Here is a 23,479-nt window from a genome sequence, read left to right as displayed (position 1 = left end):
AAGCAGACAAACTGGCCCTGTGAACACACACGGATCTACAGCCATAAATACTTAACCCCCCCCATGAGGGAGCTCAACTCGCCCCAATAGGGACGGAGGAGAAAAGGGAGGAAACTCCATAAGAATAAATATAAATAAACGTCTGCTGCTGCCCTTATGCAATGGCACTATCTTACCTTCCTTTCATTCCATGGGCATCTTTCCTGCAGCCAGACTTTCATTGATAACCCAGCTCAAAGGCACTGTCAGTTCCTTAGCACATTCTCTCAAAACTAGTGGTGAAATACCATTAGATGAAATACTAGTGGTGAAATCCCACAGCTTTACTGGATTGTGTTTCAGTATTTGAAACACACTCTCCTCCTGTACCTCTAGACCTCGAACCTGCCCTATCCCTCTAGTATTAAAACTGACTCCTCCAGGATGAAATACCCCAATAAAGTGGTCATTGAACAATTCCACTATGTCCTCTGTATTGTTAGTCTATTCCCATTTTTATCCCACAATATCATTCTTCCACGGTTGTTTCTCTTCCTGCTGGCCACATAGCTAAAAAAATTCCCTAGGATTTTCTTTGGATCTTAGGGCCAATCTCCTCTCATATTCCAGTTTTGCCTTCCTTACCATACTAGTCACTCTTCTGGCCTGTGTCTTATATTCTTCATGCATCATCTCTTCACCTGTCTGTCTCTATCTCTTTCATAGCCTCGTTTTCGCATGCTATTCCTGTTTAATGTTGTTTGTCATCCACTTTATTCCAAATTGTGTCCTCTTCTTCACTCATGGTATACAACTTACTATTGTTGCTAACAAATATTCTTTCACAATTTCCCACGCACTAATGATATCTCGGCATTCCAGTTCCTCCCTCCATGAAACTTCCCCAAGTTGATGTCTAAGACTATTATAATTACCTGCCTTATAATTCCACATGCATTCCCATCTCTTTGATACTCCTGCATGTCTATTCATTTTACAAGTCAAAACCATGTAGTCACTCTCTCCAACTGGTGGGAGTGATGTCATCTCAGTTATTGTCAACTCTTCTGATGCTATAACCAAATCCAAAACTCTTGAACCTCTTGTTCCCTCTATTACATGTTGCCTAAGATATCTGTCCCTCAAGAATTCTAAAAATTCCATTCCCTTATTGCTACATGCATCTTCCTCTCCCCAATTTATACTATTGTAGTTAAAATCTCCCATAACAATCGTTCTTCTTGCACTTGCCAAACTCAACTGTCTAAACATTTCCTGGTCCCCATCCTCTGTGCTCCTGGGTTTGTAGCAACACCCCTCTAAATATCCTGTCTTGCCCATCTCTACCTCACACCATATGCTTTCAACATCATTAGTGTCACTGCTTTCCAAAGCCTCCACTCTTAGAGTACATAGGTCGTCACTTATCATAAGCAGAACTTCACCACCACTCTTTCCCTTCCTATCCTGCCGAAAAATGCTGTACCCAGCAACTTCTATTCCTGTTATTATATCCTCTTCTGTCAACTATGTCTCAGTGATCCCAATAATTATTGGCCAGGCTGATGCTATCTGCTCCACCAATTCCTTTCCCTTATTCTGGATACTCCTGGCATTAGTGTAAGGCATATAAATGCTGTTATTTCTATACCCAGCATTATCCCCTCTAGACTCCACTGGGCTCAGTGTTATCTGATGTCGTCCCCCTTCTCCCAAGTAGCCATTTTTACAAGAGGCCACTCCTGCTACCATCCTTCCTGGAACACACTGACTCGTTCAGAACAGCAGTCTCTCCAGCTACCTACGTCCTTCCTCATTCAAATGTAAGCGGTCTCTCACATACAATTCCTCTCTGTCTTCAAATGCACTCCAAGCATCCACATATTCCAGTCCTCTCTTGTCACACATTCTAGCTATTATGTCATTTAATATTGCTGCTCTTCTGCTCAGCTCGTCATTATCATACCTAGGCAGTATGCACACTATCTTTCCTCTCTCTGTCTTCTTCCATACAGCCTCAAGCAAAAATCTTATATATCTCTCACTGCCTGACTTACATTACTACTCCAGTCATTTGTTCCTACCATCACAATCATCTCATCCACCCTTGAACCTCTCTAAATTGCCATAGCCACACTTTCTATTGTTCCTCCTGGCAAACACTCCTCACGCATCCTATCTTGAACGCCACAGATCATCGAGTCCCCATACATTATACCTCTTACCATTCCCTCTCTCCTATTGTTTCCATTCTCTCCTCTTCTTTCATTCCCATACATGTCTCTCATCCCCTCTCCTCTACTGCTCCTATTCTCTCTTCTAGCATTCCCATACCTCTCTCATTCCATCTCTCCTACTATTTTTTCATTCTCTCTTCTTCGAACACTCCCATACCTCTCTCTCAGTTCCTCTCTCCTACTGTTTCCATTCTCTCCTCTTCTTTCATTCCCAAAATTCTCTCTATCCCCTATTCTGATTCGCCTTGCATTTATCTCTTCCATTCTCCTAATCCCATCTTTCATACTTCTCTTATTCACAAGACATTCCACCTCCTCTTTCAGTTCATCTATCTCCTTCTGCAGGTCAGTCACTTTTAATCGAAATTCACTCTCCCAACAAAACCATCTCCTAAACTTTCACAGTCACTCACGCCTTCAACATTATCAACTATTATTTTCTCATTCATATTCTTTCTTCATTCTCTCCTATCACACCGCTCGTCTTCCTATATTCATTTCCCATCCCTGGAGCAACAAGGTTGGTTATTGATATATCTAATGCATTTATTTCCTCCCACTGTGTGTACTTTACACACACATGCCCCCCTCACAAGCCACATATCCAATTCCCAAGATGCATACCACAAAGTCCCTTATTATATTACTTATAATAGAGTTCTTAAATGGTGGAAGACTTGGCGACACGCCATTTGCGACTGCAGCTGAATCCGCCATCATTCCTTACTGGCAAGGAACAATTGCGTAATCGTTAATTATTCAAAATAGTGTCAAAATAAGATGACACACAAACTGAAAATAAAAGAAAAAGTACAAACAATTACAAGCAAAACATTTAAGTACACTAAATATAAATGAATAAAATGAAATAAAACTAAATACAGTAATGAAAACTTAGCTTCATCTTTGTCTTCCACCATTATGCATTTGAATCCGACCCCGTCTTCTCGGTAATCAAAATACACAATATCGTGACAACTAACTTCAAACAACCACTGAAGTACACTCGTATTCCAGAGAAACAATTTAGCACTCAAAAACGTAGAAAAACGGACTATTCACCGATTGAAAATCACTTTCTTCAGCACAGCTCAAATTCACCGCCACACATTCGTATTCCAGAGAAACAATTTAGCACTCATAAACATAGAAAAACGGACTATTCACTGATTAAAAATCACTTTCTTCAGCACAGTTCAAATTCACTGGCACGAGAATATATTGTACCATCATATCATATGTGGTTTAAAGCAGTACAGAATATAATTTGATTGGCTATGTCCCAAATTGCCAGATTATTCTAGTTTGTTCATTTAGTATCTGGATTGATATCTGCTCACAGGTTATGTTGTGGAGAGGTGAGGATTGGGTATTGGGTCAGAAGCCTTAGTCATTCATGTATTCCTTAGAGAATATATGGAGATCTCTCCTGTTATAGCATTAATCCTTAAGCGGTCTCAAAAATAACTGTGAGCAGTCCTATAACAAGTATGTCATTGCCATTTGTATCTAATATTTGGCAAAATAAATAACATGCCCCAATTTCAAACATTGGTTTTTATAGTATTTTTCAATGGTATAAGGATAGGAGACAAGATCAGTTTTTTTTTTTTCTTGGACTGACATATATTCCTGTAGCCTTTTCTGACACAAACACATACATAGATTTTTTTTTCAGATCAGACTAAAAAAAAAAATAAATAAAAATAAATCCTTTTATGCTCAAGAAATTTCTTTTCACATATCCAGCTACTGACTGCTCAAAAATCCCAAATGTGACTGACAGTAGAATACTGTTCTCACATTTGAAGCAGTGCAATAAAAATTTCCCTAAAACTTCTTGATGCTATCCAGAAGATTCATACAGTTAATTAATGACTCATTTCAATCACTGCATCACCATTCTGCATAATCTCTGTATCTGATTTAGCTCTTCCTTAGGGGTGTTGTTCCACTGATGTGACATCCATTATTCCTTCACTTTCCACAAGACCTGTAATTACACAAGCAGTGGCTGTGCATCCACTCAACCTACTCCACTTTTTATTCCATCTGCCTGAATATGGATTTTTTAAAAATTTTTTATTAAGGATATTTTTATTATTAAGCACAGAATTTTTGCTCAGATATCAAGAGCATCTTTGGTATGCCCTTGATACTTGGGCAAAAATTCTGGGTTTAATCATTAAAATATTATGTAAGTATAATCTGTTGTGAGTTTTACTAATTTAATTATGACTTACATTCCCATTTGTCATGCTATTCCATTTGCCTGTTTTCTTTTGGGCAACTTTCCTCAAGAGATATTATCAGGATCTGTAACCTCCAGCCATACATACAATAATAATAATAATAAATAGTCTCAAATAAGAGAGTAATAATTTGAGATGGAATATAGATTAAAGGTTATTATTCCAAGATGCAATACAAACATTCAGATCAGAAGATCTAAATACCCACACTAATCAGTTGTAGTTGTAGCCAGAGGAATAGAAATGGATTAGAACAATAGAAATTACAAGTAAATCCCATTTGACTTTTTTATAACCTCATTATAGTGCTGCCCAGTGAGACTGAAGATGGTATCAATGAAGAGAAAAATCTGCAAATATGTGATCTGAGTTTCCTACTGGAGAATTCTCTCCCCATCTTTATTTATATTTAAGGTTATTGATGAGGAAATTGTTGTGTTGGTAAACTAGTTAGGATCTGATACATAAGTGAAAATACTTGGGATCTTTTTATGCTCAAAGTTACTTTTCATATATCTAGACACAAACTATTTTACAAATCCCAAATGTGCCTGACGTTAGAATCCTGCTTTTACATTTGGAGAAGTGCAATAAAAATCTCTTTAAAAATTCTTTATGCTGTCCAGAAGAAGGTATGTGGCTAATTGATGATTCCTTTCAATCAATATCTTGCATATAGTCTGTATCTCTTCCTTAGGTAATTTCACGGATGCCGTTCTGCTGATATCATATCTATCATTCTTGCACTTTCCATGAGGCCTGTAATAACACAAGCACTGGCGGTCCAACATTTATTAACAGTCCCAACTGCACGTCCTACAGTTGGATGTTGCATAGCCATTGTTTGTGTTATTACAGATCTTGAGGAAAGTGAAGGAACCCTGCTATTGAAACTGATTTATCTCCACTACCTTTATTTCATCTGCCTCTTTTCTTTAGAACAACATTTCCTCAAGAAATTCTATCAGGATCTGCAACCTTCAGCCATACATAAAATAATACAAAACAGCCATAGACAAAAGATAAGAATTTGAAGTGGGATATAGATTATAGGCTATTCCAAGATGCAGTTCAAACATTCAGATTAGGAGATTGAAATCTTCTGATCAAGATCAACATAGCAGAGTCAAAGAAGAGAAAAATCGGCAAATATTTGTGATCTGTGTTTCCTATGAAGAACTCTTTCCTATCATTATTTATATATAAATCTTAATGATATGGAAACAGTTGTGTTGGTTGGCTTGTTGGGATCTGATATATAAGTGAATAGCTTCTGTGAGTAATAGTAAATGCTTTAGCATCTCAACCTGCTAAGTTAGCTGAAAAGTATTTTTCATTACAGTATTATATTAATTAATAATGTTTCAGCATTTTTTTATTTACATAGTAGTTATTTTATTTATCACAAGTTTGTAATATTTCAGTACGGGTTTCCTGATGTAGGAGGCACAAGTCATATTCCACCTGGTTGGGATCATTGGAATGCTTTGGTATGTAACAAATAATTAAATTTTATTTTTAATTTTATTTTTTTTATGTCAGTTTAACTTAAAACAAGCTTTTGAAAACCTATAAAGTACTTTGCTCCAATAATATTTGCTAAAAAGAAGTCAGTTAGTAATTTGAATGGACAAAAAAGTCCATTAAAAAAACTAACATCCTCTGAGATAATCAAATTCAAGATCCTCAATCCTTGGGTGACCTCTGTTACATACTGTCTGAGGTAGTAAATCCCTTAAAGACTTTAGAAACTAATTTTCTTTTCTTTTGGTTGCTATCTAGTCATCCCAATCTATATTGCTCTAATCAGAATCAACCATAAAGATCACCCTTTTCCCATTTGTTTGTCTAATTTCATCATCATCATTCTGCCATATACTCTCAGGGGGTGTACAGGATATGATAGTATCATCATCATCAAATTCCTGATGATGATGATGATGATGATCATTATCATTATCAGATCTTATATCTCTATCGTCTAAGGCACATTGTACCATATCAATTTCCCTATATCTTGGTCTTCCTCTGGGTCTTTTTCCTGCCAACCTGACAGAGAGCACTTGTTTTGCTAATCTTTCCTCGTCCATTTTGTTTAAGTGACCATACCACCAGAGATTAGCTCTACTAATGCATTCCTGGATGCCGACAATGTCAAGTTCTTTCCTAATATCCTCATTTTTAATATGATATTGATGCCATCTTTTCATACTCCTAATCTTTCTCAGGACTCTCATATCTGCAGTCTCTAGTCTTTGGTCAAGTGTTTTACTTCTAATCCAGCTCTCAGATCCATAAGTCAAAATTGGTTTGAACAATCTCTTGTATACAGCTAATTTAGTGTATTGGCTAATTTCTCTCTTATTCCATATGAATTTGTTCAGTTAACTTCCTACCATACCAGCGTTGTTGATTCTGTTGTCTATTTCCATATTTAATATACCATCTTCAGTAATAATCGTGCCTAAATAGCTGAAATGTTTTACTTGTTCCACAGGTTCCCCATTCACAACACAGTCGACATTTTCACCAATTCTACCTATTTTCATTGTCTTTATCTTTTTAATGATTACCTTCATACCATATCTATTACAACAGTTATTCAATTTAGTCAGGGAATCTTGCAAACTTGTAGCGGATTTATTTAGAAGTATAACATCGTCCGCATAAAGCAAAGAGCTCACATTAACATCTCCAATTCTGATATCATGTTTAATACCACTTTCCTTCATAATATGATCCATATAGATAATGAATAAGAGAGGGGATAATATACATCCTGGTCTCACACCAGATTTAACATTAAACCATCTTCCTGTATTTCCTTCAATTCTACCTGCTGACTTACAGCTCAAATACAGACTAAGTATTGCTTGATATAATGCCCTATTGACACCATATAACTGTAGCATATTGAATAGTTCTCTCTTGGAACCTGGTCATATGCCTTTTCCAGATCAACAAAACTTAAATATAGATCTTTGTTATATTCCCCTGCTTTCTCAACTATTTGTCGTAAAGTGAAGATCCGATTCTTACAGCCTCTGTTTGGCCTGAATCCAGCTTATTCTTCACCCAGCTTTTCTTCCACAATTCTTCTCAACCGTTTCTCAAGTATATTTGCATAGATCTTGCCAGGAACACTCAGTAGAGAACCTATGAGTGTTCCTGGCAAGATCTATGCAATTCCTCTGTAATTCTCACATTCAGTTTTATTTCCCTTTTTATATATGGGTACCATTAGAGATCTACTCCAATCATTGGGAATTCTTCCCTCTGTCCAAGCTTTCTGAACTATGCAGTGCAGCCACTGTAAGACTTTTATACCACCATACTTCAGCATTTCTGGTCAAATATCAACTACTCCTGCTGCCTTTCCACATTTCAAGCCTTTGATGGCTTTTTCTACTTCAAGTATGGATATGTATTCCTGACTGTATGCCTGTTGAGTGTTTTTTTACTGGTGTGCTATCACTGCTTGTTTCATTCAGCAATTTTTCGAAGTAATTACTCCATACTTCAAGGATATCTTTTCCTCCCGTTTTCATGTCACTTTATCATCTCGAACTCCTTTTACAGCACTCTTTTCTCCATTTCTGAGTTTCTTCAACAACCTAAACAATATCTTATCACCTTCTTGATATTTATTTTCTATGTTCTTGCCAAAGTACTGCTATTACTTTTGTTTAGCTAGTTTTACACAGTGTTTTGCTTTCTTACATTTGTCTCTGTATTCTCTAAGAACAAAAGCTGACTTATTTGCCAGGAACGTTTGATATGCTTTCTTCTTTTCCTTCACTGCCTCTTTAACTTCCTGTGTCCACCATGGGGGTTTTGATTTTTCTATCCTTGCAGACAACCTCACCACATGCCTCTCTGGCTGAATCAATCAGGGTTATCTTCAAGGCTTGCCACTGAATCTCCAAGGTTTGGTTCCTGTTCTCAAATTCTTTCATTTTTTTCTTGAATAATATTTGCGTATTTTAGTCTACAGTACACATCTGAGAGCTGCTCAGATGTGTACTGTAGACTAAACTTTTATTTGCTTTAAAACTTTCTTACATGTTATTCTTTTCAATATGAAATTCAATTTTATCCTGCTCAAGACTAAATAGTGTTAACTTCCTATTTCAAATCCTCTGTACATTCTGGTGTCCTGCACCAGGGAGAAAACATCACTATGAACAATAACATAGTCAATGAGACTTTTCATATTCCTTGCTTCTTTTCTCCATGTGAAGTTGTGCACATTTTTATGTTGGAACATGGTGTTAGTAATAACCAGTCCATGTCCTGAGCAGAAATCCAACAGGTATTTCCAATTTATTGGGAAATACCTGTTGGATTTCTTGTTATTGGCTTTAATCTTTTCTCCAAATTTTCCCAAAATATTTTTGTATGTCTGACAATCATTTCCTACTCTGCTATTTAGATCCCCAACAAGGACCAACTTTTCCTTTTTCATTGTGTCAGTTGATTTTTCTAAAGCATCAAAAAATTCCTCCACTTCTACCTTATTAGAACCTTCTGTGGGACCATAGGTACAAATAAGTCTCATTGTCCAATTCCACATTCTGATATTTGCAGACATCACTTGAGACTGCCTGCTATTCAAGAAGATTAGCCTCGTATTTTGTGTTGAATACTATGGCTGCTCCTTCTTTTCCTTGATTGTCATTTCCTGAATATAACATTTTGTATTTATTGTTCAGAAAGATCTCACCAGTTTTTGTCTTTTTTGTTTCAGTCACCCTTATTATGTCGATCTGGTACTTATCTAATTCCTCAGCTAGCACCAATTATTTGACATTCAGGCTTCTTATGTTGATAGTACCGATCTTTAACTCTGGTGATGTTGATTTGGGGTGTGCTTTCAGATTTGTTCCAGTAGCTGACTTTTAGCAGTTCGCACTGGATCCCATGTGAAAACAACAGGGGGCCTTTTTTAACCGGCGACACCCGAGCCAGCATGAAATTTTGTCATGTTGTACCATCATTTTGTATATTGGTTTAAGCCAATAAGAATACAATTTGGTCGGCTAAATCCCAAATTGCCAGCCCATCCTCGTTCGTTCAGTATCCAGGTAGATAATCAACAGGGTGCACCACGAGAAGGTGAAGATTGGACATTAGGTCAAAAGCCCTGATCGGTTCTCTGCATTCCTTTAAAGGCTATGCGGAGGTTTCCTAATATCCTCATTTTTAATATGATAATACCATTGATGCCATCTGTTCATGACATCTAATCTTTCTCAGGACTCTCATATCTGCAGTTTCTAGTCTTTGGATAAATGTTTTACTTCTAACCAAGCTCTCAGATCCATAAGTTAAAATTGGTTTGAACACCGTCTTGTATACAGCTAATTTAGTGTTTTGACAAATTTCTCTCTTATTCCATATAAATTTATTCAGAGTTGACTTCCTACCATACCAGCTTTGTCGATTCTGTTGTGTATTTCCATATTTAATTTACCGTCATCACTAAAAATAATGCTAACTAGCTGAAATGTTTTACTTGTTCTATAGGTTCTCCATTCACAATGCAATTGATATTTTCAGTGCTTTTAATTATTTTCATTGTCTTTGTCTTGTTATTGCTGACCTTCATACTATATCTATTACAACAGTTATTCAATTTAGTCATGGACTCTTGCAGACTTCTAGCAGATTTATTTAGAAGTATAACATCATCTGCATAAAGCAAAGATCTGAGATTAACATCCCCAATTTTGATATCATGTTTAATACCACTTTCCTTCATAATGTGATCCATATAGATAATGAATAAGAGAGGGGATAATGTACATCCTTGTCTCACACCAGATTTAACATTAAACCTTCTTACTATACTTCCATCAATTCTAACTGCTGACTTACAACTCAAAGCAAGACTAAGTATTGCTTGATATAATGCCCCATTGACACCATATAACTGTAGCATTTTGAATAGCTTCTCTCTCTCTCTTGGCACCTTGTCATATGCTTTTCCAGATCTACAAAACTTAAATACAGATCTTTGTTATATTCCCATGATTTATCAACTATTTGTTGTAAAATGAAAATTTGATCCTGACAGCCTCTATTTGGCCTGAATCCAGCTTGTTCTTCACGAAACTTTGCTTCCACAATCCCTCTCAACGTTTCTCAAGTATACATGCGAAATCTTACTAGGGACACTCAGTAGAGAAATGCCTCTGTAATTCTCACATCAGTTTTATTTCCCTTTTTATATATGCGTACTATGAGAGCTCTACTCCAATCATCCGGAATTTGTCCCTTCATCTAGACTTTCTGAACTATGCAGTGCAGCCAGTGTAAGACTTTTATACCTCCACACTTGAGCATTTCTGGTCGAATATCATCTATTCCTGCTGTGTTTCCACATTTCAGGACTTTGATGGCCTTTTTTACTTCAAGTATGGATATGTATTCCTGACTGCAAACTTTGAGTGTTTTTTTACCACTGTGCTCTCACTGCTTGTTTCATTTAGCAATTTTTCGAAGTAATTACTCCATACTTCAAGGATATCTTTTTCTACTGTTTTCTTGTCACCTTTATCATCTCTAATTCCTTTTACAGCAATCTTTTCTTCATTTCTGAGCTTCTTCAACAATCTCCAGAATATCTTGCCACTTCTTGATATTTATTTTCTATGTTCTTACCAAAGTCTTCCCATGACTTTTGTTTGGCTTGTTTTGTTTTGCACAGTTTTTAGCTTTCTTACATTTGTTTCTGTGTTTTCTAAGAGCACAAGCTGACTTATTTGCCAGGAACTTTTGATATGCAGTCTTCTTTCCCTTCACAGCCTCTTTAACTTACTGTGTCTACTGTGATTTTTCTATCCTTGCAGACAACCTCACCTCTCTGGCTGAATCAGTCAGTGTTTTCTTCATGGCTTGCTACTGAATCTCCAAGGTTTGGTTCCTGTTCTCAAACTCTTTCATTTTTTCTTGAACAATGTTTGTGTATTTTAGTCTACAGTTCACATCCGAGAGCTGCTCAACTTTTATTCACTTTCAAACTTTCTTACATGTTATTGGTTTCAATATGAAATTCAATTTCATTCTGCTCAAGACTAAATGGTGATCACTTCCAATGTCAAAACCTCTGTACATTCTGGTGCCCTGCACTAGGGAGAAAATATTACTATGAACAATAACATAGTCAATTAGTACACTTCTTATTTCTTGCCTCTTCTCTCCATGTGAAGTTGTGCACATTTTTATGTTGGAACATGGTGTTTGTAATAACCAGTCCATGTCCTGAGCAGAAATCCCACAAGTATTTTCCATTATTATTAGCACTGCTCTTTTCTTCAAATTTTCCCAAAATATTTTTGTATATCTGACAATCATTTCCTACTCTGCTATTTAGATTCCCAACAAGGACCAACATTTCCTTTTGCATTGTGTCAGTTGCTTTCTCTAAAGCATCAAAAAATTCCTCCACTTCTACCTTAGGAGAACCTTCTGTTGGACTATAGGCACAAATAAGTCTTACTGTCCAGTTCCCCATTCTGATATTTGCCAACATCACTCTACTTGAGACTGCCTGCAATTCAAGAAGATTAGCTTCGTATTTAGTGTTGAATACTATGGCTACCTTTTTCCTTGATTGTCATTGTCTGAATATAACATTTTGTATTTATTACTCAAAAAGATCTCACCAGTTTTTTCTTTTTTGTTTCAGTCACCCATATTATGTCGATATGGTACTTTTCCTCAGCTAGCTCTATTTCTTTGCCATTCAGGCTTCTTATGTTGATTGTACCGATCCTGAACTCTGGTGACATTGAGTTGGGGCATATTTTACAGTTTGTTCCAGTAGCTGACTTTTTGCTGTTCGCCCTGGTTCCCTGAAGAAAACAATGGGGAGGCCTTGTTTAATTGGGTGATGCCCCAGCTTGGATGAAATTCTGTCATGTTGTACCATCATTTTGTATTGTTGTTTATGCCAATAAGAATACAATTTGGTCGGTTAAATCCCAAATTGCCAGCCCATCCTCGTTCGTTCATTATCCAGGTAGATACTTAATAGGGTGCACCACAAGAAGGTGTGGATTAGACATTAAGTCAGAAGCCCTGGTCGGTTGTCCACATTCCTTTAAAGGCTATGTGGAGGTCTCCTCTCAGTTATACAGCTTTGATCTTTAAGCACTCCGCTTGGCTAATTTGCTTATGCATTTTCTGGTCACTACCCTCCATATTACCAGTTCTATAGCAACATTCAATAAAGTATTTCATTCTATTCACCTCTCTCTCTCATACCACGCTGCCTCAAAACCATTACCACTATTTTCCCTTTGCATCTACATCTTTTATTGACATAACTCTTTTTCTGTCATCAATTGCCAGCCACCTCCTGTTTTACCATCTTTTTCATGATACCCTTCCACGTCTATTCCTCTCAGGATATTATCATCATCCAACCATGTCGCATTTATGCTAAAAATTTTTGGATGAACAAAATCAATGGAACCATTTAATTTTCCTTGTTTGTGATACTTCTGGAATTCGTATACAAATATAACAGCTCATTTCTGGATCTATAACAAATTTCGTTGATACCAATTATTAGACATGACTTCTCTATACTTTCCTGAAGCCATTTCTTTTTCTCCTTACTCATCCAGAACCCTTTTCAAATCCAACTGTTTTCCCTACATCCCAGGTTCCTTCCCTTTTTGCCTACACACACACACTCTCTCTCTTTTTCTCTCTCTCTCTCTCTCTCTCTCTCTCTCGGAGCATCAACCTTTCTCACACTGTTTCACCCTGCCATTTCCCTGTTTGTCTTGCATACTTGTTCTCTCTTTCTCTACACTCATGCTACCTATTTCTTCATTCATAAGCACCACTTCAATCTCTCCTTACTCCCCTGATCTTTCACATTGCTTCTTACTTGCTCAGATTCACTTTCTGCACTCATTACTCTCCCTTTCAGCAGCAGCAGTCTCTCCAAATGATTCACACCAAAGCCATTCAAATGCCCACTCTTGTACAGTTTAGCTCTTCCTTCAAACTCATTCCGCACATTAACAAACTACACTTCTTTCTCTTTAGACATCATTCATAATTCTTGTTTTCCACCTCATCTCATCACTGGTATATGTGGGCAACACACTTTCCTATCACACTATTATCTTTTATCCTTCTCAACAACCTCCTGATATTCAATATTACATTCTCCTTGTTCCCAGTCAAATCATTTGTTTCTACTACCACTACCAACTCCTTTGCTCGCTTAGTCCTCATATCCAACACCTCAGTCACTCTATTCATTTTACCTCCAGGAAAACAAACCTTGTGCATCTTCTCATTTACCACACCTCTAATTGAATTGCCATACAATGCCACTCTCAGGTCTTGTGTTATCATTTTCATACGAACATAATTTGTTTTCACCTCTTCACTCTTCCATATATATCTACAATTCTCTTCATTTCACTCTGCATCCTCATCTTTTGCCTTATCTTCACCAAATATTAAATCAGTTTTACACAGAAGTCAATATCAGTTCAAAAGATAATTTTAGAATCGCCATCTATTATGAAGCACCCCCCCCCCCCCCAACCTCAACAAGTAATGAATTAGTGTGGCACTGTGTATTTTGTCACAGTTTATACTCTGAAGATGCTGAGTAAAAAACCCAGAGAAATATTCTCTGGGTTTTTTCTTGGAGGTTTGGGACACATCGATTTGTAAATTCAATAAATTAATTTTTTTTCTCTTTTGGTGTTGTTTATATTACTGTGAAGCACTATTGTGCATAATCAACAACACCTAAGTTTTTCAATACATATGGTTATAGATGTTTGCTGTGCTCTCATCCTGAAGTCTGAAAATCATCAGTTGCTCAAAACCCAACTACCATTAGCATTTAAGGGTGGAGCTGGCTTCTCACTGATTTCCAGAAGTTTGTTAGGGTTAAAGGTGTTCCACCTATTCCCTGTAGAAATAAAAGCTTTATTATTATTAATCTAGATAGAAGCACTGGGGAAACATTTTGATCCTTTCTCATAAGAAATTAGTTGAAACTCAGCACTTAATAAACTGCAATCCTCTGGGTTACCTTCACCACCTTTGCAATATGCTCCCTGAATTTCAGTTTTCTATCAATCGTCACCCCTGGATCTCTTGTCTCCCCTACTTCCTCCAGTATAGCTCCTTCAATAAAGTATGCAGCATCCCATCGATGGGTCCCAAACCTCAAGACCTTACATTTTGCTGCATTAAACTGAAATCCCCCATTCATTTGCCCATCTATCTAGCTTATTCAAATCCTCTTGCAGGGCGACCACATCTGCACTATTACTAATAATCCTTCCCAGCTTCGCATCATCCGCAAACAACTGAATATCCCCTTGCAATCCATTGACAATGTCATTGATGTAAAGGTTGAACAATACAGGTCCCAGTACTGAGCCCTGTGGAACCTAAATGCTAGATTGAAAGTGTAAAAAAAGCTATGTAAAGTAGTGGTTAACTCAGCTGTTCAGACACGTGGATAGGCTTATGTGTTCGTCAGACATGTTGTAATAGATTTCACGGTATGATATGAACACAGATGGATAAGAAAATAACTATTTATTAACTTAGAAGCTAATATTTCGCTGGTATTATATCCAGCATGCTGGATAAAATATTAGCTTCTAAGTTAATAAATAGTTATTTTCTTATCCATCTGTGTTCATATCATACCATGAAATCTATTACATGTCAGTTGTTCAGAATTTGAGAACAGTAGGAGAGATATGGTCAGGATGTGGTCTGGTTGCTCAAGATTTCTCTCACTACTGAAAAATCTTTGTTGGAGCATTGAATGTGAAGTATTTAGAATGACAGGAGGTTTTCTTTAATTGTTGATACCAACAATTTTGAGAAGTATGATAGTGTTCTAAGAGAGTCATGTACAGATGCATAAAAGATAGAATCAAACATAGACAGAAGTTATGAGTAGTAATTATTTAAAAGAAATCAGAAGTCATGATTGCCAGTTGAATGGGAAGCAGTTTTTTGCTTTTGGTCTTTGTGAAGAATTTAGATTTTATTTTATATTTTTTATAGTATATTATTCTTGACAAAAGATATTTTTTTTAATCCATATCCACTTTTAGAATGCACACTAAAGGAGTGAAACAGCGTGTGTGTGTGTGTGTGTGTGTGTGTGTGTGTGTGTGTGTGCATGCACATGCTAAGCTTCATTTCATGCTCATTGTTAGTTTTCTTGCAAGCTGTATTTATTTATTTAGATGTAGTCTTTTATCTTTTATTTATACATTGATGCTGTCCAGTGACGAGCAGTTAGACTCATTGATGATCCCTCTCACAGATTCACTTCAACCTCTAGCTCACAGAAGAAGTGTTTTAGCAATGTGTCTATTCTATAGTACTTTCATGGTCACTGCTCCAATGAATTGGCAACTATCGTTCCTTCACTTTCAGTTGCACTTGTTAATACACACCGAACCTGCTTTCTTTTATTCTGTCCACCTCTGTCTTCTGGAACAGCCTTGAAGTATTCCCAAACAATTACAACTTGCAGCTCTTCAAAAAAAAACAACAACATCAATAAACGTCTATCTCAGTCCTCATCTTATAGGTCTCTTGACCTATAATGTATGAGATCAGTATAAAAGAAGTTTTAATTTTTTACACCTAAAAAAGTTCTGTGTTATTAGGATTGTGTTTTTGATTAAAATAAGTATTAATATCTTATTCCAGTTTCCTGCCTTATAGACTCTTATTTATATATTCATGAACTGGCAAAGTCCATAGGCTTCTAAACACATGTACACGCATATGTATATTTTTAATTTACTTCTTTTAGAAGTAATCATATTTTGCTATCTTTTACTGTTTTTAATCTTTATAATTGATCTTTTAATTTAAATGTATTTAATTTATTAATTTAATATAATTTTTAATTTAATTAAAAAAAAAGAAAAACAAATAAAAACAACCTGAAGACTATTCAAAACAAAAGGAACCTCAACTACTCCTGACTGTAGGAAATTGAAATCAGGGACAACTAAAGAAAAAATAGAATGGAACCAAAAACAGATTGCTGGGTACAAAATCCTTGATGATGATGATGATGATGATATTTTATATCACCATGATCATCAAGGATTTTGTACTCAGCATTCATACAAAAAAGATGGTCCTGTTAGAACTTTATACTCTCATTCTTCTGTGCTTTTGAACTTGGTTTGGTTTGAAAATATTATGTATCATCAGTGCTGGCTTGAGGGTATGTGGCATCCTCTAGGCCAGTTTTATCATTGCATTGTAAGACAAGTCAGGCATCATAAAATTCTTTTATTGTTAAAAGCAGTTTATAGTTATTGCCAAAAATGTGTGTACAGAGCATTTTGAGGGCACCGCTCTTACCACCAATGCTTTGACTCTCTGGTTCTCTTTAATACTATTACTTTTTTTACGATGTTGGCACCCCTAGGCCAGTTGCCTCTTGTGCCTAAGCCTAGAGCTGGCCCTATGTATCATTGTCACCTTTAAGAAATTTGAAAAATTTTTTTTATCAATGTCAGTATCACATAAAAAATCTGAGTTATTTGAAGTAGTTAATTTTTTTTTTTTGGGAGGGGGGGTGCTTAAGGGTCAAAGCTATATAAGAGAGGATACCTCCACATAGCCTTCAAAGGAATGTGGAGAACCGACCAGGACTTCTGACTTAAAGTCCAATCCTTACCTCCTCGTGGTGCACCCTGTTAGGTATCTACCTAGATACTGAACGGATGAGAATGGGCTGGCATTTTGGGATTTAAATAACCAAATTGTATTCTTACTGGCTTAAACCAAAATTTCAAATGATGGTACAACATGACAGAATTTCATGCTGGCTGGGACGTCGCCCTATTTAACAAGGTCCCCGTTATTTTCGCCTGGGAACCAGGGTGAACAGTCAAAAGTCAGCTATGGGAATAAATCCTAAAACCCACCCCAACTCAACATCACCAGAGATCAAGATCGGTACTATCAACATAAGAAGCCTGAATGGCAAAGAAATGGAGCTAGCTAAGGAATTGGATAAGTACCGGATCGACATAATAGGGTGACTGAAACAAAAAAAAGGCAAAAACTGGTGAGATTCATTCTGAGCATTAAATACCAAATGTTATATTCAACCAATGAGAATCAAGCAAAAGAAGGAGTAGCCATAGTATTCAACACTAAATACGAGGCTAATCTTCTTGAATAGCAGGCAGTCTCAAGTAGAGAATGGTGAACTGGACAATGAGACTTATTTGTGCCTATGGTCCCACAGAAGGTTCTACTAAAGTAGAAGTGGAGGAATTTTTTGAGGCTTTAGAAAAAGCAAATGACACAATGAAAAAGGAAAAGTTGGTCCGTGTTGGGGATCTAAATAGCAGAGTGGGAAATGATTGTCAGACATACAAAAATATTTTGGGAAAATTTGGAGAAAAGATCAAAGCCAATAACAAGAAATCCAACAGGTATTTGCCAATAAATGGCAAATACCTGTTGGATTTCTGCTCAGGACATGGACTGGTTATTACTAACACCATGTTCCAACATAAAAATGTGCACAACTTCACATGGAGAAAAGAAGCAAGGAACAAGAAAAGTCTCATTGACTATGTTATTGTGAATAGTGATGTTTTCCCACTGGTGCAGGACACCAGTGTGTACAGAGGATTTGAAATTGGAAGTGATCACCATTTAGTCATGAGCAGGATAAAATTAAATTTCATATTGAAAAGAATAACATGTAAGAAAGTTTTAAAGCAAATAAAAGTTGAGTAGCTCTAATATGTGAACTGTAGATTAAAATACACAAATATTATTCAAGAAAAAATGAAAGACTTTGAAAACAGGAACCAAACCGTGGAGATTCAGTGGCAAGCCATGAAGAAAACACTGACTGATTCAGACAGAGAGGCATGTGGTGAGGTTGTCTGTAAGGATAAAAAAAATCAGAACTCCATGGTGGACATAGGAAGTTAAAGAGACAGTGAAGGAATAAAAGAAAGCATATCAAAAGTTCCTGACAAATAAGTTAGCTTGTGCTCTTAGAGAATACAGAGACAAATGTAAGAAAGCTAAGCACTGTGTAAAACTAGCTAAACAAAAGTCATGGGAGGACTTTGGCAAGAACATAGAAAATAAATATTAAGAAGGTGGTAAGATATTCTGAGGTTATTGAAGAAGCTCAGAAATGGAGGAAAGAGTGCTGTAAAAGGAATTAGAGATGATTAAGATGACATGAAAACAGGAGAAAAAGATATCCTTGAAGTATGGAGTAATTACTTCAAAAAATTGTTAAATGAAACAAGCAGTGAAAGCACAGTAGTAAAAAAACACTCAACAGAGATGCAGTCAGGAATACATATCCATACTTGAAGTTGAAAAAGCCATCAAAAGCCTGAAATGTGGAAAAGTAGCAGGAGTAGATGATATTCAACCAGAAATGCTCAAATATGGAGGTATAAAAGTCTTACAGTGGCTGCACTTCATAGTTCAGAAGGCCTCGACAGAGGGACGAATTTCAGTTGATTGAAGTAGAGCTCTCATAGTACTCATATATAAAAAAGGGAAATATGAAATATAACTAAATTTGAGAATGACAGAGGTATTTCATTACTGAGTATTCCTGGTAAGATTTATGCAAGTATACTTGAGAAACAGTTGAGAAGGATTGTGGAAGAGAAGCTTGGTGAAGAACAAGCTGGATTTAGGCCAAATAGAGGCTGTCAGGGTCAGATTTTCACTTTACGACAGATAGTTGAGAAATAATGGGAATATAACAAAAATCTGTATTTAAGTTTTGTAGATCTGGAAAAGGCATATGACAAGATGCCAAGAGAGAAGCTATTCAAAATTCTACAGTTATATGATGTGAGTGGTGCATTATATCAAGCAATACTTAGTCTTTATTGAGTTATAAGTCAACAGTTAGAATTCAAAGAAGTGCAGGAAGGTGGTTTAATGTTAAATCTGGTGTCAGACAAGGATGTACATAACCCCTCTCTTATTCATTATCTATGTGGATCATATTATGAAGGAAAGTGATATTGCCAGCCTGGTTGGCCGAGTGGTTAGCGTATCGCTCTCCAGCCAAAAGACTGCGGGTTCGAATCCCACCATCTGCATGGATGTTTGTGTTGTTTGTGTAAAATAGTGGTGGCAGTCGGCAGTAGATGGCGCTGGTGTAAATGTGAAGGTAGTTGTGATTAGTGGAGTGGTGGAGACGGAGAGCTGTAGTGCAGCTGCCCTCCCTCGATGAGTCTTTGTACTCCCTGGAGGTGTTATGTTATAATAATAATAATAATAATAATAATTAAACCTAATTAAATATCAAAATTGGAGATGCCAATCTCAGCCCTTTGCTTTATGCGTATGATGTTATACTTCTAAATAAATCCGCTACAAATCTGCAAGATTCCCTGACTAAATTGAATAACTCTTGTAATAGATATAGTATGAAGGTCAGCAATAACAAGACAAAGACAATGAAAATTGGCAGAAGAATTGAAAATATCAACTGCATTGATATTTTCAATTGAGAACCTATAGAGCAAATAAAATATTTCAGCTACTTAGGATGATTTTTTGTGAAGCTGGTAAATTAAATATGGAAATAGACAATAGAATGAACAAAGCTAGTATAGTAGGATGTTAACTGAATAAATTTATATGGAATAAAAGAGAAATTAGCCAATACACTAAATTAGCTGTATACAAGAGATTGTTCAAACCAATTTTGACTTATGGATCTGAGAGCTGGATTAGAAGTAAAACACTTGACCAAAGACTAGAGACTGCAGATATGAGAGTCCTGAGAAAGATTAGGAGTATGAAAAGATGGCATCAATATCATATTAAAAATGAGGATATTAGGAAAGAACTTGATATTGTCAGCATCCAGGAATGCATTAGCAGAGCTAATCTCAAGTGGTGTGGTCACTTAAGCAGAATGGGAGAAGAAAGATTAGCAAAACAACAGTGTGGCAGGAAAAAGACCCAGAGGAAGACCAAGATATAGGTGGATTGATACAGTAAAAAGTGCCTTATAAGAAAAAAATATGAGACCTGAAAATATTGGAGTCTTGACAGGTAACAGACTTATTTGGAGGAAAATTGTAGATAGGAAGTTAGTAATGATGTAAATTTTTCATGTAGTACTATCATATCCTGAACAGCCCTTGAGAGTATATATCAGGAATTTGTTGATGATGATTTATTTTTGAAATTTAGACTGGATATAGTCCTTTAAAAGCCACGCATTTGATCTTGCAGTATTTCCAATGATATATATATTTATAAAAATAAATTTAACTGACTAGAACCCGAGAAAGTATAACAAAAACCTTTAATAAATCACGACTAGTTTCATCGGTGCTCCAACTTCTTCAGGTGAGAAATAAAAAACATAAGGCATAAAAATAACAAGGTAAAAAACATGGACTTTCCAGCTTAATAAAAAGTAGAATAGTAACAGTCATATTTGAATAGGTGACCACTTGCTACCGTTGGCATGAGTTGAATGTGTGCGACAGCTAATTTTAGAGCACCAGTACTGGATCACTGCAATTATGCAAGGATGAATTTGAAAGAAGAATTATCGAATCAAAAGAAATAGTTCTGGACCCTTCACATTTGAACAACAATCTAAGCTAGAATTTGCCTAATTCCCATAGCGCAGTGATCCAGTACTGGCACTCTAAAATTAGCTGTCGCACACATTCAACTCATGCCAATGGTAGCACACGGTCACCTATTCAAATATGACTGTTACTGTTCTACTTTTTATTAAGCTGGAAAGTCCATGTTTTTTACCTTATTATTTTTATGTCTTATGTTTTTTATTTCTCACCTGAAGAAGTTGGAGCACCGATGAAACTAGTCATGATTTATTAAAGGTTTTTGTTATACTTTCTCGGGTTGTAGTCAGTTAAATTTATTTTTATAAATGTATACATCCCGAGTAAATCCTGATTTAAATAATATATATATATATCATCATCATCATCATCAAATTCCTGCCATGTACCCTCAAGGGGTGTACAGGATATGACAGTACTACATGAAAAAATTACATCATTGCTAACTTCCTATCTACAATTTTCCTCCAAATCAGTCTGTTACTTGTCAAGACTCCAACATTATCAGATCTTATATTTCTATCGTCTAAGGCACTTTGTACCGCATCAATCCACCTATATCTTGGTCTTCCTCTGGGTCGTTTTCCTGCCAACCTGGCAGAGAACACTTGTTTTGCTAATCTTTCCTCTCCCATTCTATTTAAGTGACCATACCATCTGAGATTAGCTCTGCTAACGCATTCCTGGATGCTGACAATGTCAAGTTCTTTCCTAATATCCAAGTTTTTAATATGATATTGCCATTGATGCCATCTGTTCACGCCTCTAATCTTTCTCAGGACTCTCATATCTGCGGTCTCTAGTCTTTGGTCAAGTGTTTTACTTCTGACCCAGCTCTCAGATCCATAAGTTAAAATTGGTTTGAACACAGTCTTGTATACAGCTAATTTAGTGTTCCGACTAATTTCTTTCTTATTCCATATGAATTTATTTAATTGACTTCCCACGATACCAGCTTTGCTGATTCTGTTGTCTATTTCTATATTTAGTTTACCATCTTCAGTAAAAATTGTGCCTAAGTAGCTGAAATGTTTTACTTGTTCCACAGGTTCTCCATTCACAACACAGTTGACATTTTCAATGATTCTGCCTATTTTCATTGTCTTTGTCTTTTTATTGCTGACCTTCATACCATATCTATTACAACAGCTATTCAATTTAGTCAGAGAATCTTGCAGACTTGTAGCGGATTTATTTAGAAGTATAACATCATCCGCATAAAGCAAAGAGCTGACATTAACATCTCCAATTTTGATATCAGGTTTAATACCACATTCCTTCATAATGTGATCCATATAGATAATGAATAACAGAGGGGATAATATACATCCTTGTCTCACACCAGATTTAACATTAAACCATCTTCCTGTACTTCCTTCAATTCGAACTGCTGACTCACAACTCAAATAAAGACTAAGTATTGCTTGATATAATGCCCCATTGACACCATATAACTGCAGCGTATTGAATAGCTTCTCTCTTGGCACCTTGTCATATGCCTTTTCCAAATCGACAAAACTTAAATACAGATCTTTGTTATATTCCCATGCTTTCTCGACTATTTGTCGTAAAGTGAAGATCTGATCCTGACAGCCTCTATTTGGCCTGAATCCAGCTTGTTCTTCACCAAGCTTTTCTTCCACAATTCTTCTCAACCGTTTCTCAAGTATACTTGCATAGATCTTGCCAGGAACACTCAGTAGGGAAATACCTCTGTAATTCTCACATTCAGTTTTATTTCCCTTTTTATATATGGGTACTATGAGAGCTCTACTCCAATCATCGGGAATTCGTCCCTCTGTCCAGGCTTTCTGAACTATGCAGTGCAGCCACTGTAAGACTCTTATACCACCATACTTCAGCATTTCTGGTCGAATATCATCTACTCCTGCTGCCTTTCCACATTTCAAGCCTTTGATGGCTTTTTCTACTTCAAGTATGGATATGTATTCCTGACTGCATGCCTGGTCAGTGTTTTTAATCACTGTGCTGTCATCACTGCTTGTTTCATTTAGCAGTTTTTCAAAGTAATTACTCCATACTTCAAGGATATCTTTTTCTCCTGTTTTCATTTCACCTTTATCATCTCTAATTCCTTTTACAACACTCTTTCCTCCATTCCTAAGCTTCTTCAACAACCTCCAGAATATTTTGCCACCTTCTTGATATTTATTTTCTATATTCTTGCCAAAGTCCTCCCATGACTTTTGTTTAGCTAGTTTTACACACTGTTTAGCTTTCTTACATTTGTCTCTGTATTCTGTAAGAGTAAAAGCTGACTTATTTGCCAGGAACTTTTGATATGCTTTCTTCTTTTCCTTCACTGCCTCTTTAACTTCCTGTGTCCACCAGGGAGTTCTGATTT

General features: G+C 36.3%; 1 protein-coding gene across 1 annotated transcript in view; it reads left to right on the top strand.

Annotated features, from left to right (window-relative positions):
* LOC150100717 (N-acetylglucosamine-6-sulfatase-like) overlaps positions 1 to 23,479 on the top strand; it is a 147,580-nt gene that overhangs the window by 11,872 nt on the left and 112,229 nt on the right. The window contains exon 4 of the mRNA XM_090401336.1: positions 5,893 to 5,958. Within this exon, the coding sequence (XP_090257462.1) occupies positions 5,893 to 5,958 (66 nt within the window). The remainder of the gene's footprint in view (positions 1 to 5,892; positions 5,959 to 23,479) is intronic.

The sequence above is a fragment of the Typopeltis vanoorti genome, chromosome 12, assembly GCF_054136105.1.
Source record: "Typopeltis vanoorti isolate ZY-2024b chromosome 12, IOZ_Tvanoo_1.0, whole genome shotgun sequence".
In the NCBI taxonomy this organism is placed as follows: Eukaryota; Metazoa; Arthropoda; class Arachnida; order Uropygi; family Thelyphonidae; genus Typopeltis; species Typopeltis vanoorti.
The sequence above is the reverse complement of the archived record's forward strand: the minus strand, read 5'-3'. Positions and strand labels throughout refer to the sequence as shown.